Source organism: Rissa tridactyla, chromosome 3 (genome assembly GCF_028500815.1).
Source record: "Rissa tridactyla isolate bRisTri1 chromosome 3, bRisTri1.patW.cur.20221130, whole genome shotgun sequence".
Classification (NCBI taxonomy): Eukaryota; Metazoa; Chordata; class Aves; order Charadriiformes; family Laridae; genus Rissa; species Rissa tridactyla.
Window position 1 is genome coordinate 120,541,903 of NC_071468.1, and position 16,647 is coordinate 120,558,549.

General features: G+C 47.1%; 3 protein-coding genes across 5 annotated transcripts in view; 1 reads left to right on the plus strand and 2 right to left on the minus strand.

The window, feature by feature from the left end:
- ANKRD66 (ankyrin repeat domain 66) overlaps positions 1-3,832 on the minus strand; it is a 21,453-nt gene extending 17,621 nt beyond the window's left edge. The window contains exon 1 of the mRNA XM_054195377.1: positions 1,855-3,832. The gene's annotated coding sequence lies outside the window, so the exon portion shown is untranslated. The remainder of the gene's footprint in view (positions 1-1,854) is intronic.
- The window catches only part of PLA2G7 (phospholipase A2 group VII), a 17,524-nt gene extending 961 nt beyond the window's left edge, over positions 1-16,563 (plus strand). For 2 of the 3 annotated variants that reach the window (XM_054195373.1, XM_054195375.1), the window contains exons 2-11: positions 6,168-6,292; positions 9,370-9,520; positions 10,033-10,126; positions 10,673-10,741; positions 11,216-11,363; positions 12,838-12,951; positions 13,233-13,324; positions 13,878-14,051; positions 14,685-14,833; positions 15,210-16,563. In XM_054195373.1, the coding sequence (XP_054051348.1) occupies positions 6,168-6,292; positions 9,370-9,520; positions 10,033-10,126; positions 10,673-10,741; positions 11,216-11,363; positions 12,838-12,951; positions 13,233-13,324; positions 13,878-14,051; positions 14,685-14,833; positions 15,210-15,313 (1,220 nt within the window). In that variant the 3' untranslated portion in view covers positions 15,314-16,563. Of the gene's footprint in view, positions 1-5,308; positions 5,527-6,167; positions 6,293-9,369; positions 9,521-10,032; positions 10,127-10,672; positions 10,742-11,215; positions 11,364-12,837; positions 12,952-13,232; positions 13,325-13,877; positions 14,052-14,684; positions 14,834-15,209 lie in introns of those variants that run through there. The other variant, XM_054195374.1, reaches the window with a different exon arrangement.
- IMP3 (IMP U3 small nucleolar ribonucleoprotein 3) lies at positions 3,988-5,249 on the minus strand. Its single transcript, XM_054195376.1, has one exon. The coding sequence runs from the start codon at positions 5,211-5,213 to the stop codon at positions 4,656-4,658; it is 558 nt and encodes a 185-aa protein (XP_054051351.1). The 5' UTR covers positions 5,214-5,249; the 3' UTR covers positions 3,988-4,655.
- Positions 16,564-16,647: the final 84 nt, after the last annotated feature.

A 16,647-nucleotide genomic window follows, 5' to 3' on the forward strand; every position in this document is an offset into this window, starting at 1 on the left:
TAATCTCCCCATAACCTGGCATCTGTAGGGCATCCCTGCGTGGGACCCTATGTCCTGGCTGCTGTTAGAGCCGGAGGGGAGAGAGATGGTGGTTTAGGACATGGTTCCCCCCCCCCAGTGTGTTTTAAACCTGATGAGCTCAGATATAAGTGACGAGGTGGTGGACTGTAACATTAGATGAACACGTCGGGAGAGCTTGCCCGTACTTTGCCCCGTGATGCAACCATCTGAGCCTCTCCAGGAGCAGCAGGTGGTGGCTTTTCGGGGTAGGGACTGAGGGTGGCAATGCCATCCTGACTTCCACTTATTAACCCAGCTGACATGATTTATGAGATCTGAGAAGCTGTTGTGACTTACTGCTGGGGACACGTGTGATCCCTCAGTGGTCAGCCCTAGGAGAAAACTGGAGATGCTCAAATCTCCATCTCTGGCTGTCAATGGTGGTTGGACTCCCCTTTTTCTCTGCCTGCTGGAAATGAAACACTTTCTCTCTTCAAAATCAGCCAATATTAGGGGGGGAGGGACCTTTCTGCAGTGGAGTTGTGCTTGCAGAGAAGTGAGAGAGGACATTCCTGCTGGGGGAAGTACACTTGGATTTGACCTTTGGATCCATAAGCTCCACGGTTTATGGGAAGACTGAACCCAAGTGCCGCCTCCTGCTGACTCCAAAGCTGCTGCCTGTTGCTTCCACCTGACGTCGCCATGTCCCTACCACACAGCAGACAGGTTCTCCACCACCCAGGTCCTGCTTCAGGCCCAAACCAGCAAGCAAAGGGTGAGAAAAGTTGATTCACTGCTGAAAACAGGGCATTTAAGAGCAGGGACCGGAACTGGGGCTCTCAGGCAAAAGCTGTCATAACACTTAGGTGTGCTTTTTCCCCCAGACTCGGTGAGTGTTGGAATCTTTTGGTATCTGGGGTAGGGACTATGAGGCGATCCCGTGACCTGGTGATGAGAAATGGCTCTTTGGTTCCATCTCCAGTGCCAAATCAGGCAGGAGATGTACTTAAAACGGAGTACTCGGAGTTCAAGAAAGGGACAGTGACACCTCCATCTGGTGGGGAACATGTCACTGGGGAGTGCGACCGAGATGAGTGCATGGAAGTGCCCTGAGATGTGGCTGGGAGACCCCGGCCTAAGCCAGGATGCAGGAGCATCACTGAAAGTCTGGGAATTGCCCAGCTGCACCTTTGCTTCTCTCAGTCTCCATTTCCCACCTTGAGAAGGGGGATGTACCGTCCTTCCCCAGCCCCGCGTGCTGCCCGTGCTCGTGGTGATGTGCTGCCACCGAATTACTGAGGTCAGCATCGACTCTGCACTAAGCCACACCAAGATGTCAGATGGAAGCAGCCTTTAAAGCATGCAGTATGCTTGTTTACTGGGAAAGAAAAAGCGGCTCAGAGCAGCAGAAAAATACACATTTGCATTTCGGTGACAGCCTCAGCCATTTACACCCCGCCACACAAAAGGCGGCAGTGTGAAGGACTCTTTCCTTCAGCTCCCCCGCTTTGGCAGCCTTCAAATAAAGGACGAGCCAAGGCCAAGGGGAAAAAAAAAATAATAAAGAAAGAAAAACAAAAGGCATAATCCAAGTGAGAAATCCCGCCTGGGAACTGCTCGCTGTTTGCTCTGAAGGCTCTTGCACTGCCCAGAGCCCCCCACGGCCCCTTCCTCCCTCGCTAGAGGTGGCACCTCTCCAGCCCCCAGCTGCTGGGACAGATGCTCATGGAGGTGACAGGTTTTGTCAGGCATGGGGACAGCTCGCCCCGACACCAGCACCATCCTCCTCCTCCACCAGCAACATCCCACGAGCTCCACGGAGATGCTGAGCAGCCTGAGGAACAGCAAACCCACCTCAGAAGGTGCTGTGAAGAAGCACGGTGACAGCCATGACCCCGTCCTGCCGCCTCAAGCATGTAAGCTCTCCCGCTGCAAGCCCCCAGAGCCTGGAAAGTTGGCAGGATCTGGCCCCAAAAAGCGCAATGCCTTTTGGCATTTTACCTCCTCGTGCCAGGAAGCCAGTGCTGATTTTATACCCACGTTGGATCCAGCCTTGGAATTTAAAAACAGCCTCCGTGTTTATCCAAGTGCCAGGAGAGGCTGTCGGAGCTGCTTCCTGCGCCCTTTCAATCCCCGGGAACCGCCCAGCCGCAGCACGTCAGCTCTGGCAAACAAACTCAAACCCATGAACTAGAGGTAAAAACACGGTTAAACATGGGGAAGCCGTCATCCGCCGGGTTGCATTTACAAGCAATAATGTGAGCGTGCTGCTGTCAGGTGTGACTTCTGTTTTTGGATCGAGACAACACTCCGTTTATCGCACTGGAAGTGGACCCAGCGCTCCTCCTCCGAGGCGCGCGTGGGCTCCAGCTGTGAAGAATCTAGGAGCAGGACACGCATCTCAGGTCTCAGCTACCAGCAAGGCCACAGACTTCCAGAATTAAGACACCCACAGACATATAAAGACGCAACCCGACGCATTTCTTTAAAAACACATGAGGATTTGATTTCTAATGCCGCAGAAGGAGAGCGGGGGTGATGGATGCTGTTATCCCACAACACCCATAGGGAAATCAAGTAGCTACTATTGTTGTAGTGTAATTTAACAGCCTACAGGGTTTTGGGTTGTTTTTCTTCTGCTACAGATGCTGGAGGTGCAGAGATGAATGATGAGAAGTTGCTTTAGGACGAAAAGAACAGGCTGAGGATATAAACTACGGAGTCTAACAGGCTGGAGGTTTGAGATCTCCTTTTCCCGATGGTTCTTCAAGGGCTGGACAAACGGGGCAGAGCAGCAGTTTAGCATCCGAGTAGTAAAATGCCCTGCACAGGACACATCGCCGTGCCGTTATTTAAATTCCCCCACAAGAGTAAAGCAGAGCAAATACACTATTTTAACCCGCACCTGACTTAGGCACCTTCTGAATTTCCCAGGAAATAATGACATTGTTCTAGATGAAAGCTGGAAAGGTGTTTAAGAAAAGTCACGCTTCACAGTGCGAAACGTCTTCCCAATTTTTATTTATTACCCTAAGCAAGGTGCGTGCCCCGAGAAAAAGGTTAAGGTGTTATAGGTGATGTTTTACTGAAATAAATCCAAGTATAAACAGGAGTAGTTCCTAGGATAAGCAAAGAGGTTTCCCCGCCTCTTTTTGTGTCCTTTCCTTAATATCTATTATTGCTTTAAAAGTTAATGCTCTGCTTGATACATTTGGCTTACGAGATCGGTAGGAATTTTAACATTTGGTTTGCATTTTGAAAAACAGCTATAATATTCAATGATAGTTTCCGGCATTCAATAACCCCGAAATACTCCTCCCCTAAAGACCTTCCCTGTTCAGACATGCCACACTAAAGCGCCCAGACCCAGAGCGGTGGCTGCAGCCGAACTCCAGCCCTTTGGATTTGGGACAGGAAATCACAGCTCCGCTCCTAAACCTACTTCCAAATCCTTTCGTAGCCCTGGGTAAGGGAAAGCAAGCATTTCTAGCAAAAACCACTTCAAAACTCAGCAGCAGCCTTGTAGCTATCCAAAAAAAAAAAAAAGTTTGCATAAAAAAGTTACATAAAAGAAGTTGCATAAAAAAAAAGTTCTGCAAGGTGACAAACAGGGCTTACTGGGATATTTAAAAATCACAAGAAACCCTCAGAGAAACGACGACATGAAATAGCACACAAGTTTCTTCAGCAACTTAAAACAACTGTTTTATTTTTGCTTTTCCGCTCCTTATTTCAACGTGGAATAAAGTTCCCAACAGCCCCAGGCGGCCTGAGGCTCCCCGCAGATACTCATTTTTGTTTGGCTTGGGTGCGAAACGCAGAAGTTCCCCCCCAGATTTGCAGGCAGGGTTAGGACAGCTTTCACTCCAATTAGATCCTGCTCCGTAAATGATGCCTAATTGTCACCCGGGACCCCTCACACAGCGGGGATACTGAACTCGGAGTGTCAAACTTCCCTTTATGACATCACATGAGAAGAAATCTGGCTTTTTTTTTTTCCCCCTCCTTTTAATTCCGTTTTTGGCTAAAACTTTTACAGTTCCAGAAATGCAGTACTTGGCCTCCTTGTTTACTGCTGACCCCAAACAACCCCTGCGTTTCCCCCGTATATGCACATATTGCTCGGTATCAAGACAAAACTCTTCCAGAAGCAGCTCCTCCGGTTGCTGCAGGACCATCAGCCGAAGAAGGAACCTGCGGGGCCACTTCTTGGAAAAGCAGCAGCAAAGCCGCCAAACTCAGTCCTAAAACAGCCACTCGGCCAGGCTTTCCCCAGCAGCTATTACTAAGCAGCCAAGCACTTAAACCCGACCGCATCCCCTCCTGCCATGGGGCAGAGACCTTTCGAAGCACTCTGGTGTTACGGGATGGAAGTATGATAGAGCTGGGCTGTTTTCTCGGGGCGATGGATGTGGACGGGATGTTTCTCCACGTGGATGAACAGAGCCGTGGGCCATGAAGAGGAGCTCAGAGCCGAGCAAGAGGTTACTAGAACGCATTGCTCTGCTCCTAGCTCATACTAGTGAGCGTGTTTTCCCCTTTCAGGTGTGTCTCAGTTGGGTAAATGTTCTGATGGTGGCACCGTGGCGGTTCCAGCCGCGCGCCTCTATCCCCACGCGTGTGCCAAGGGGCAGGGCGGAGAAGCGAGGGCATCCCTAGGCGGCCAGGTCGAAGTCGTCGCGTTCCTGGTTGTAGTCCAGGACCTTCTGCCGCAGGCGGGAGGTGTCCACCCAGGTGATGAAGTCCTCCACGGCGCGGGGGATGAGGAGCGCGGGGTCGGTCACCACCTCGGGCCCCACGCGGACGTGTCCCTGCTCCACGAAGGTGACGGCGTGGCGCAGGTTCTGGGCCATCCGCAGCTTCACCAGCAGGCAGGGCAGGCGCCGGCGGCAGAAGGCGGAGGCCGAGAGGCTCTCGCAGGCGGCCAGCGACCCCCGGCTGCTCACCAGCCCCAGCCCGTACAGCTTCTCCAGCAGCGCGGCGGCGCAGCGGGCGCGGAAGGCGGCGCTGGCCGGCCCCAGGTCGCGGAGGCGGCGGGCCAAGGCGCGGACGGTGCGGGCCAGGGCTTTGTACTGCACGTAGTCCTCCCGCCGAGCCAGCCGGTAACGCCGCAGGGCCTTCACCTCGGCCAGGCTCCCCCCCGCCGCCTCCCAGCTCACCAGCTCCAGCCGCCGCAGCAGCTTCTGCTCGTGGTACTTCAGCTTCCGCACCATCTTGGAGGGAGGGAGGGACGCAGCTGGGCACCGGCCGCCCTTTCCGGGGAGGAGCGGCCCCGCTCCGCCCCGCAGCTTCCCAGCGGAGGGTGTCCCGTCCCGCTCCGCCCCCGGGAGGAGCGGAGAGTCTCTCGCCGGGTTAGGATGGACCCCGGCTCTCTTCCACTTCGTGCCCGGAGAGGGGAAGGCGGCGGATAGACCCCCGCCCGGCCGGGGGATGCTGCTCACGCCGGCTGCCCGCTCTGGGATGCGGCGGGTCCCCCCCCTCCTGCGCTCGGCTCGTCCCCAGCCTGGCTCCGAGGTGTCACCCCAGGTACGGGCCGGGGCGGGGTGGGGGGTGTCAGGCCTTCCCAACAGCCTCTCCTGCTCGGGCAGCCCTTCCTTTTCACTCCAGGGATCAAATCCAGGCTGCGTCGTTCCTCTTGGAACAATGGCTACAGTGTCGTTTTTTTCCGTGACATCCTTCTCCCCCATCCCGATTTTGTTTACGGCAAAAACTTCCCTCTCTGCCGTTCCTGCGAGGAGAAGCAGCTCCAAGTCGGAGCCTGGTGGGAAGGGAACTGCCTTCGGCCCCGAAACTCACGGCTCTTGGGTTTGCGCTTCCCCGTTTGTGCGCAAGAAGTGACACTGCTGCTGCTCTGCGCCAGCTCAGCCTCGCTGGTGCTGCCGTGGCGAACCCGGCCAAACATGCCTCCCTGCCCTTTCTGTTCAGTGCACAGCGTTGTCTGATCCTTGGGATTCAGGTCGCTCCGCTCCGAGGAAATTCCGCAATAGAGCGGGTCAGGTTGGTGACTCAGGATTTCAGATCTCTGATTCTCATGAGCAGGTTCTTGTATCAGCTCAACCCTGAATTTCCTCCTGCTGGACCTTCGACGCAGTGGATGTTTTTCAGGGTAGGTGATGTGGTCACACTGCCCATGGGGGTCTCTTGACTTGCTTTGTGTTTTTCCCCAGGCTTGTCGGTGAAGGTGCCAGTGGAAATGGGGAGCAACAGCACTGAGAAGTTTTACAGGATCCCTGAAGGGAAGGGACCACACTCGGTTGGATGCACAGACCTAATGACAGAAAATGCAGTTGAGGTAAAGGTCTTGGTTCTTCCCCCTTTGGATTTAAGCCTCAGTGTTAGTGAAACAACCTGCTGTAGTTTTGCAGACGAATCAAACAGGAGGCCTTGTATGTGCAGGGATGCTCCGTGGCTGCCACAGCTGAGCTTACTATCCGCTCCATCCCAATGTGGATGTGTACTGGGCATTTACCAGATGGATGTAACCTGCAAGCCTTCTCCATGGCTCCCTCCTCCTAATACCCTTGCCTTCCTGACTCCCCCACGCAGGATACTGCAGAGAAATGGTGTCCTCCTGGGCCCCACACGGTTCTTCTGAGCCACCCCACCGCACCCTTGTGCGCTGGGCTCCTGGGGAGACTCCACACGAAGTCTCCGTGACTGTAGCTGTTCTTTAAAAGATGGGTAGACATAGAGCTTAGAGATATGGTTTAGTGATGGTTTTTGTCAGAGTTAGGTTGATGGTTGGACTAGATGATCTGAAAGGTCCCTTCCAACCCAGGCAATTCTATGATTCTGTGATTCTGTGCCGACAGGAATCGGCAGGGTTGGGTGATGGGGGTCTATAGTGTTTCATCTGCAGGGTAAAGCAGGAGATGTCTTCTCGAAATTGTATCTAGCTGAAAAAGAACAGGATGTCAGTTCGGCAGGTGGTTAGTATGGAGAGAAGCTACAATAAGAAGATGGGGACAGTAAATGAGCTCACTTGTGGGTTTCCATTTCAAATCCTCTTGCTTTTTAATTTTCTTATGTGAATAGGCCTGCGTTTAGACTGTGGCTTCACTCCTCAGACTAGCCAGGTGTAGTGGAACTTGTGATCAGTTTGTAGTGGTTATTCATATCTTTTCCTTTACTGAGCTTACTCTGTAATAGCACAAAGAAGCCATTAGTTTCTCTTTGCAATCAGCCCAGGTGTTTTTCTTAGATAAGCAATCCGTATAATTACAGTTCTCTCAGGCATAGATAATGAACCTCTTTCCCTTTCTGGTAAGCAGTTAGTCACCTGGGAAAGTTCACTAGGGCTGTTCTGGGATCAAGTTAATATCATTACCAGTGAGGATGAAGGTTTGAAGATTTCTTCCTTAAAGGCCTTTGGGTCAAAAGTTGATTTAAGTTTGATGAGTAAATAGAAACAAGCTTCATAAAGCAAGCTTTTGGTACACGTCGTGTATGAAACTGATAAATTAGCATTCGAGAAACCAGCTTTCATCCCAAAGCTCGTGTTCTTTTTGGCCCTAGGCTTAACTTTTGAAAACAAACGTACAGTTGGAGCAACGACGGTGAATTTGAATCGTGTGTCGCAAATTCCCTTGCAAAGCAGGAAGTAAGAATGCAAATTACACCCAGCTCCTCTGCCGGGAGGTCTGCTTTAAGGTGTGCCGTTGGTACATCACCGCTGTCTGCATTGCAAAAATACTGGCAAGGGGGTATGGAGGGTCTGTGTGAACACGGAAAGCTTGGGTGGTTTCCTGGAAAACCTGGAGTGCAGGCAGTAAAAGATTCAGACCGGTGGTAAGAAACAGAGGCAGATAAAACACAAGTTAGTAAAATTGCATTTAGAAAGATGGAGGACTACAGGCTTTTGAACATCTTGATGAGGAGGAAGAACAATATATTGCACTCCTTTGCTGTGCAGCTGCCCAAGGGCTTTATGGAGAGCCTTTTGCTCAGGTCAGCCAGGAATGCTATAGCCACGTGTCCTGGTTTGAGGTGAAAGAGAAGCAACTTTCTGTTTGGTAATTTTACTTCTTAGCTAGGCCTCTTCTAACTCCCTGACGTTAACAGCATGTTGTGCTGAAAACAGTTCGTTCTCAGTGATAAGACCAATGTCTACAGTTTGTGCCAAGGAATGGTACGCAGAGAGGCTCTTGCTTATACGTATTGCTATAACAACCAAGGTTGGCTAATTTCGTTATTTGCTCCATTGGAGGGTCGGAAGCGGAAAAGCGTAGAGGGGTCCCACCTGTAGGGAGGAGCAGACAGGACAGGTGACCCAAAATTGACCAACAGGGGTATTCCATCCCATCTGCCCCATGCTCAGTATAAAAGCTGAGGGATCAAAGGGTCAGCCCTCTCTTTCTTCAATGGCCAACGCCTGAGGAGGGCCCTGTCTGTTCATCTGCCTTTGATCCCTATCCATGGGTTCCTGACTCCAGCTGTGGAATCCAGTTCCCACCCATTGCTGAGTCTAGTCTGGGACTTCCCCAGTGCCTGCCGGTGACGTCATCCTGGGAGCTTGATACGGTTTTGTACATACTGTATCTATTTCATTATTTCCTTTTTATTTTATTATCAATATTTCATTAAAGTAGTTTAGTTTCTTCTAAACTTGCAAATCCCTTTACCCTTCCTCCTCCTCTCTGTGTGCGAGAGGTGAGGGGGGAGAGCATCTGTCACCGGCCATTGGCCAATTTGGCCAAAACCACGACACCACACCGAGACCATGCCCCTGACTCGCCCCGCATCTCATCTGCTGGACCGCACTTCCAGAAACTAGTCTCAGGGTAAAATTTGTCTTGCAAACCTAGTGAAAAAATATACTTCTAGGAGGGTATACTTCTCCCCCCCAGTTTAGCAAGCGGAATTGGTTCAGTAACAGCTCCATGGGACTCACCGGTACAAGGAAAGCAATGATGGCTCCCAGCTGGGCGGGTGAAGGAGACAGAGCCACCCCTGTTAAACTGCTCAAACTGCTTCATCGTACTGTTCCCCCAAGGGAGGCATAGTGAGGAAGACAAAAGAAAAGATCCGGCAAGATGCAAAAATGGAGCAAACAGGTTGTGAGTTGTGATTAACTTAATTAAATGGAGCATTTTGAATTAGCTATAGGCTAACCTAGAGCAGGCAACGTGTATCTCTGCCTGGATGCCAGCAGTCATGCTACTTTAAATTCATTGCAGGGACAAAAAGATAGTGACAGAGGATTGGCATCAAAGCCTGTATAGGATAGTAATTTTCTTGTGAGATTCTCTTAATTCTCTTGAGCTGTCATTCTTGCATCTGAACCCTTGACATAAATGCTTTTATCTTCCATATATAATGAAATATCAATCTTCCTTTTTTTTTTTTTTTTTGCGTCCCTCCTAATCCCAGGGAAGCTTCTTGCGCCTGTATTATCCATCGTGCGATGCCACAGCTAACGAAGAGGCACCATGGATTCCTGATAAAGAGTACTATCAGGGACTCTCTGACTTCCTTAATATGTACCGAATTGTAGGAGAAAGGCTTTTCCAGTACTATGTTGGTAAGACTGGTTCTGGTTTTATTCCTTGATGTAGTACAAGGGCATGAGCTCTGTACACAGGTCGTTGCCTCACTGCTCCATAAGCCGTGTATTATTGCTGCAGGACTAATTGTCAGAGCAATTTGCTCTAGGAAGAGCTTGGCTAAGCTGCGCCTCTGTGTCGGGATTCAAATCCCACAGGGAAAAGTGCACGTATACAAAGGTCAGATAGATACTAAGGTCTGAATGCCAACAAGACTTGGATGCCTGACTGTTCTTGAAAATCTGTTCTCGTAGGGTTTGAAAGGTATGTAGGCTGTGGATGGGAGGAGGAGAAGGAAAGGATCTTTTGCCAAGTAGAAAGTATTTTCAGAATCAGATCCATATTTGCCTTCTGTATTTTAAGGGATGAGATTTGGTACCTTATCTTCAGATGACCGCTCTGAAATCAGTGGTCACCAGATTCTCTCCCACAGAAACAAAGGCTTTCTCTCATTTCAGTAATAATGACATATGCTTCGTTTTTTATCTAGGTTCAGTGACCTGTCCTGCAAAGTCAAATGCTGCTTTTAAGCCAGGAGAAAAATACCCACTCCTCATTTTTTCCCATGGACTTGGAGCTTTTCGGTAATTCTGCAGTTTGTTGACAAACTATTTTTGTCGCCTGTGGTGACAGCGATCTCCAAGGATGGTTCTGAACAGATTTTCAGTAGGGGGGTGAGATCCTCGTGGAGTTGAAACAGATTTGAACAACAGGCTGCTGCGTATCAGTATGCCTCCGCTGAAATCAACAGCAGTAAATAAAAGCAGGGTTGATGTATTTATTTGCGGTTTCCCTTTGTATTTTAGGGGTGAAGGTATTTACCAATCCATAAGCATGTTGTGAAGATCAGCGAGTTGATTTCTGGACAGCTCTTTGAAGATGCAAAGTGCTACTTTTTTAAAAATCATTAGCATTTTTCCTTTGGAATAGATAGTAAAACAGTAGCAGGGTTTTCTGAACAGGCTTTGGTGCCTGGCGTACAAAAGCCTGCTCTACTGGCAAGCAAATTCAAACAGAAGAAATACTGACTAGGGGCTAGCACATACGCAGTGCGGTCCATGTTTAAAAAGCAGTGTAATTGAATTAATTATGTATGCACGTGTCTCACCAGAGCATGGTTTTGATTGCAGGACAATCTATTCCGCTATTTGCATAGAGATGGCTTCTCAGGGCTTCATAGTGGCTGCTGTGGAGCACAGGTGCGTATACGGCACGTTTTTGAGTTCTGATGGGAAGAAACTTTCTCAGATTGAATAGAATGTTATTTATTCTAAAGAAGAACTTAGGGTTTTTATTTTTTTTTTAAAAAGAAAAACTAACGTATCTTCTTCAGCCCTGCCCACACCCCCTGTTTCTCTACCTCAACTCTTATCTAAGCAAAAGGAATTTGCTTAGCCCTTGACTGGAAAGTCCCAGGGTTGATATCATTTGTCATTCTTCAGGCATGCTGTTTTTCCCTCTCTTATTGTTAGAACCTGGAGAATATAAAGGAGGTGGGAGTTTTGGTGGGGTTATTGCATTATTTAGAAAGTCTGTCTGCACTCAGCTGTGATTGCAGCAGCACTGGGTGGTAGATGGATCTCCTGAGATAAGTGAAATCTAAAACTTCTGCTGACTTCATCTCAAACCAAACGGAATACATCCCCAGAAATAACCTTTGGTTGATATTACAGAGACGAGTCTGCTTCAGCAACGTATTACTGTAAAAAAAAGTCCATTTCTGAACGACAGGAAGAGTCTACGTCAAACATGGAGAAGGAGTGGATCTACTACAGGAAACTAAAAACTGGAGAGGAAGAGCGCTGCCTGCGCCATAAGCAGGTACTCATCCCAGGGCTGTGCTGTCGGGGTGAGGCAGGAGCGGCGTGTTTAGGACAAACTAGCTGGCTCTTTCCTGTTGGCCATGTCTGCAGTCTCCTGCCATGACTTGGGGGATGTATAAATATCATCAAGTCCTAGGTTCCTGAAGATAGGAAAGCCAACAACAGCTTTCTTCAGAGCATAGACCACTTCCTCAACAGAGCTTTCTCATGAAGTTGCATGTCAGGCTTAGTCAGCTGTTTCTCCTCTGGTTCCACTCAACTTTCTGTTTCTTCTCTGTGTCTTCACACTTTTGCTGCCCAGCCCAGTCTTTAAGTGACTCAGCTGAATTCAAATGTTTTTGTGTGGCCTTAGGCTTGCTTTTGTTTACCGTTAGATAGGAAGATGAATCATGGCTGCTCTAAGGGTGAATGTTTGCTTCATCATCTTTATACTTTAACGTGGTTTATAGCAATGTAAACAATGCAGACTTCCTGATTATAAGCAGCATTCATGCTAGATGTGATATGGCCATACAGACGAGCTCCTCCAAGCATAGACTTGACCTTTAAAATATGGGAGTGTTTTCTTCCAGCTAAGGCGCTCAGCCCAGGGAGGCATTTCTCTTTATCTCCCTGGGCCCTACAGACAGCAGTACAAGAGTCATTTCCTGTGGGCATACAAGATCCTACTTACGAGTCTAAATATCTACCGTCTGAGCTTTGAAATAACCTCCAGAAGCCCTTGCCTGCAAGTTTTACTAGTAGGGAAGTCAGGAGATTGAGATTTATTTGAAATTCAGTGATGCACAGACATCTTGCTGGCTGCCTACACACTGTGGGTCCCAAGAACTGTTCTTTGGTTCTTTTTGAAGCTTTTCTTTTACTAAAATATCAAAATCAAAACCACTTCTTATACCAAACAATGAAAACTTTTATTTGCAGCAGCTTTACTACGGTCTTCAAGAATGTGTATGTGTATATATGTAATGGGAAGGGCTTCTTGGCTGTTTCTTATTTTGGGTTTATCCAGTGTAAAGACAGTTTCAGAGCTACCATGGAGATGGGGCAAGTGATGTAATGACATTTGCTCATCAATATGAGCATGAGGAAGAGCAGCAAGTCAGCCTTTATTGTAGTTGTGTAACTTAAGCCTTTGTACATCCCAACAATCCCTTCTCTGAGTAGTGACAGGAGGAAGGAGTTGAAGGTCTTTGGCGCATGCTGTAGGGATAAATTCCTCTGTGTGCAGAGGATCTATGCAAGAGCTTCAACTCTTTGGACCTCCAGAAGTCAGTTTTGTTGGTCAGACCTTGTCAGAGTTCTGTTTTACAGTTCCATTCTGCAGTTCAGAACAGTCACTACCATATCAAATACTTTGGGGGAAAAAAAAAAAATAAAAATCAGAGTAAGTCTTATGTTCAAAGGGCCAGCAAACCTAGCAGTTGTCTGATAATTCCTTCTACTGCTCTGACCCAACTCTTCTTTCTCCCCAGGTGCAGCAAAGAGCACAGGAGTGTATCAAAGCTCTCAACCTCATTCTTAAAATCAATTCAGGAGAAGAAGTGATGAATGTACTAAATTCAAACTTTGACTGGAATAGCTTAAAGGTGAGTGAAAGGCAGTGACTGCATTTTGTTAAACACCTAATAATACTTCTGTTTTCCCTCTTCCATTTCTAAACTTGTTCCTGTAAACTATTCTGAAGATCACACCATAGATCTGTGAACATATTCTCAGGTCATCCCAAGCTGGATAGATAGTAATGGAGCTGAAATGATGCACTTCCTACTTCAATAGGATCTATTGCCTAATAAATTCTTCCCTTTAGGGAAAAAAATAAAAAGTTTGGGAAAGAAAGTCTCTTACAGCACCTGGATTTTTTTGACAGGATTCTGTTGATACTAGCAGAATAGCTGTGATGGGACACTCTTTTGGTGGTGCTACAGTTATTGAGAGTCTCAGCAAAGAAATAAGATTCAGGTAAGTATGCAAAACAAGGCACGAGACGCTTCACACTTGAGAGGTCCGGAGCAGGGGACCTTACCTAAGATCCCCCAATTACTAATGAGCTCTTGAAGAGAAGTTTTGTTGGGCATGTCTTGTTTCCTCAAGTCATGCTTCTTTCAACTGTGGGGATGTGGTGGAACATAACGGCTTTATCATATTATATCATGATACTGTGGGACCCTTGAGCATCCTGGTGTAGTGTGAGGTGTCCCTGCCCATGGCAGGGGAGTTGGAACTAGATGATCTTTAAGGTCCCTTCCAAACCAAACCATTCTATGATTCTATGACCCTGCAGAAGCTCCTGCACCCAGCTACAACTGGCAATGGCAACAACAAATGCAATAATGGTTTAATTCTTTTCCCCCAAAGTAGACATCATTTTGAAACAAAATGATTCATTAACCTGTTTACCTGTTCAGTATCATAGAAACTCCCTATTTCCCATGTCTCCTGCAAATCAAAGCATGCTGAGAACTTCCATACAAAGCTTTTTGCTTCTGTGACAATATCCAGTGGTTTTTTACAGGTGCGGCATTGCCCTTGATGCATGGATGCTTCCAGTAGGTGATGACATTTACCAAAACAGTGTCCAGCAACCCCTGCTTTTTATCAACTCTGAAAAATTCCAGTGGGCTGACAATATCTTAAAGATGAAGAAGCTCGGCTCCAATGACGCAAACAAGAAAATGATCACTATCAAGTAAGTTTCCAGGATCCATCACTTCTGTGGCTGAAGATGAATCTTTATTCTCTTGTTGGAGCTGTTCCGTTACATGTAACTGCAGACAGACAGTCAGTACTTCTTCACGGCCCAGGTTTTCACTGCATGTTTAAATTAGACAGTGGTATGTCCTCCACAGTAGTGACAGAGACCTCTCTCAAAGTAGGCGGTAACCCTAAGTTTAAGATACTCCAAGGTGCGCATTCCTGCCCTGGGGCACAAGTTTTGTCCTGGGCCTCGTGCATCATCTGTTTCTGAGCACTAAATCACCTTCTGGGTGAAAGCACCGCATGCCGGGGAGTGGGTGGCTCTATCATCCACCTTGCAGCAGAGAGGCAGCTTGATCTTGAAGTTTTGCCAAGCCTACTCTTTACTGCCGTTGCAATTATAGCGACTTACAGTAAGCACGTACCAAACTTCCTCCCTTCTATGGATAGGACAGAATTTACTGCTGGTCTTGCATGCTCGTGAGATGAACCGGTTTGTCGTCTTCTGCTAAAGACGACGGCATAAGATGTGCGACAGTCTTTCGAGAAGTCCATGCAACCCATGGCATCTTTTCATCGGCCGACTGCGTTCTTACAAGCCTGCTGATCATTGTTCTGTTTGCAGGGGGTCAGTACACCAGAGCTTTCCTGACTTCACCTTTGTGAGCGGAGGAATCATTGGAAGATTTTTCAAATTAAAAGGAGAAATAGATCCAAATGAAGCTATTGATATAAGCAATCACGCTTCATTAGCCTTCCTGCAGAAACATTTGAGTAAGTTATCTGTTTACATCAAAGTATGAAGTTAAACTACTACTTAATTCCTATGAAGCTTTTTACGTAACCAGTCTGTTTAGAACAAAACCAGAAGTAAGCATGTCAGAAAAGCTGAAGTAGAAAGAACAAGTCAGATTCTTTTTCTAGAGGTTTGTTAGTTACTTTTGTACTCTAAGCAATTCAGGAGGAATGTTGCAGTTTTGCTCCAATACATACAAACCTGGTGTCATTTTCCCCCTCCTTAAAACATCATGCCTCCCCGACTTTGCCAAGTTGATTCATCTGTACTATAACTTAATTTTTCAATTTAGCTTTACAAAAAGCTGATTATTTAATTCATTACCACTTGGGTTTTCTTTTCCCCGTTTTATAGGTCTTAAGAAAGATTTCGATAAGTGGGATTCTCTTGTGGATGGCATAGGAGCCAACGTTATTCCTGGTACCAATATTGACTTATCTCCAGCTGAACCTGAATAAGGAATACAAAAGAAGTACTGAAAATGCCACCGATATCAGGACACTAATGTTGGCCAGACATTGCTCCGACATGTGATCGCGTTGGCCACCTACACAGCTTTTGGGGTGTGGAACAAGAAAAAAGATAAGGCATTAGGTTACATTATCATGAAAATGTAGAGAGGTTTTAGTTCAAATGAGTTAGTGGGATTCTTTGAAATACTGCAACAGGGTAAATTCTGCTTTACAGGCAGCTGGGGTGGGAAATCACTTGATGGTAATATAAACACTTTTCCTGGTTTTGACTTAGAACCAAGTTTGCAGAGAGATTAAGCTCCAGGGAATTAAACTAAAGTCCTACTTACTAAGCTTTAAGTCAGTTTGCATCCAACAAGCCTTTTTTGCAGCATAAGAAGAAAAAAAATCTTTGTTATTAAACTACTTAGTCTTTCAGCTGTGCTCTGACAACAGTCAAGAGTTGGAGCAGGTTTTTGCTCCTTCTAGTCAGAGAGGTGCCAGTGGAAAAAAAAGGTCTTGAAAACTGTCTTATTTTAATAAAAGTCACAGTAAAAGCTACAGGAACTAGTTTAAGATAACAGTAAAGAAAGGTGTTTGTTCAGACATAGGGCGTCTCATATGAACTTAATCCACTTACATCTAAGATCTGTGTTTACTACCATACTTGGAGGATGCTTCCATTCCAAAAGCTGCTGAAATGGTCACTCTTGTTGTAGCAACTGTAATTCCCCTTAGGCAAAGGTCCAAGTAGCACCTCTCTTGTTAATCTCTGTATTACCACTATCACTCAGTCGTACTGTTATAGGTGAAATTACAGAAAAGATGTGTCACTTCTACCACTCCTTTAAAAATGAGTATGTGAGCATCGCTTGATCATCTCGATGTCTCCCGTGGTTGTAATACTCTTCAGACTCTCGTCTTTGTCCAGGTACTAGCGCTGCTGTCTGTATCTGTCAGTAGAAGCAGTTAACTGTGTGGTTGGCTAAAGAGGGCTCTGATTTTTAGAGCAAAACTCTTTGAAGCTGCCGCATGGAAGGGCGGCTTCTAAACGAGTAAGCCTTGCAAAAGGGGGACTACAAACTGTAGCCTATTTGTTTCAAAATCAGGTTACGAACAAGACCGAAGCAAGTGGAACAAGCAAAGCAGTTAATGATGTAATTAAATATTTATATAATCTGTGATCTTAACATGAGATTGCAATACCACCTAAGACGTGTTTTGCAGAATGTAATTAAATTCTTCCCAGCCTATCATCATGTATTGTCTTTATTAGGGGAATCAACACGCAAGTGCGTCTCTTACTGAGGGAGCACCAACACTTGAGATCTACTGTGATA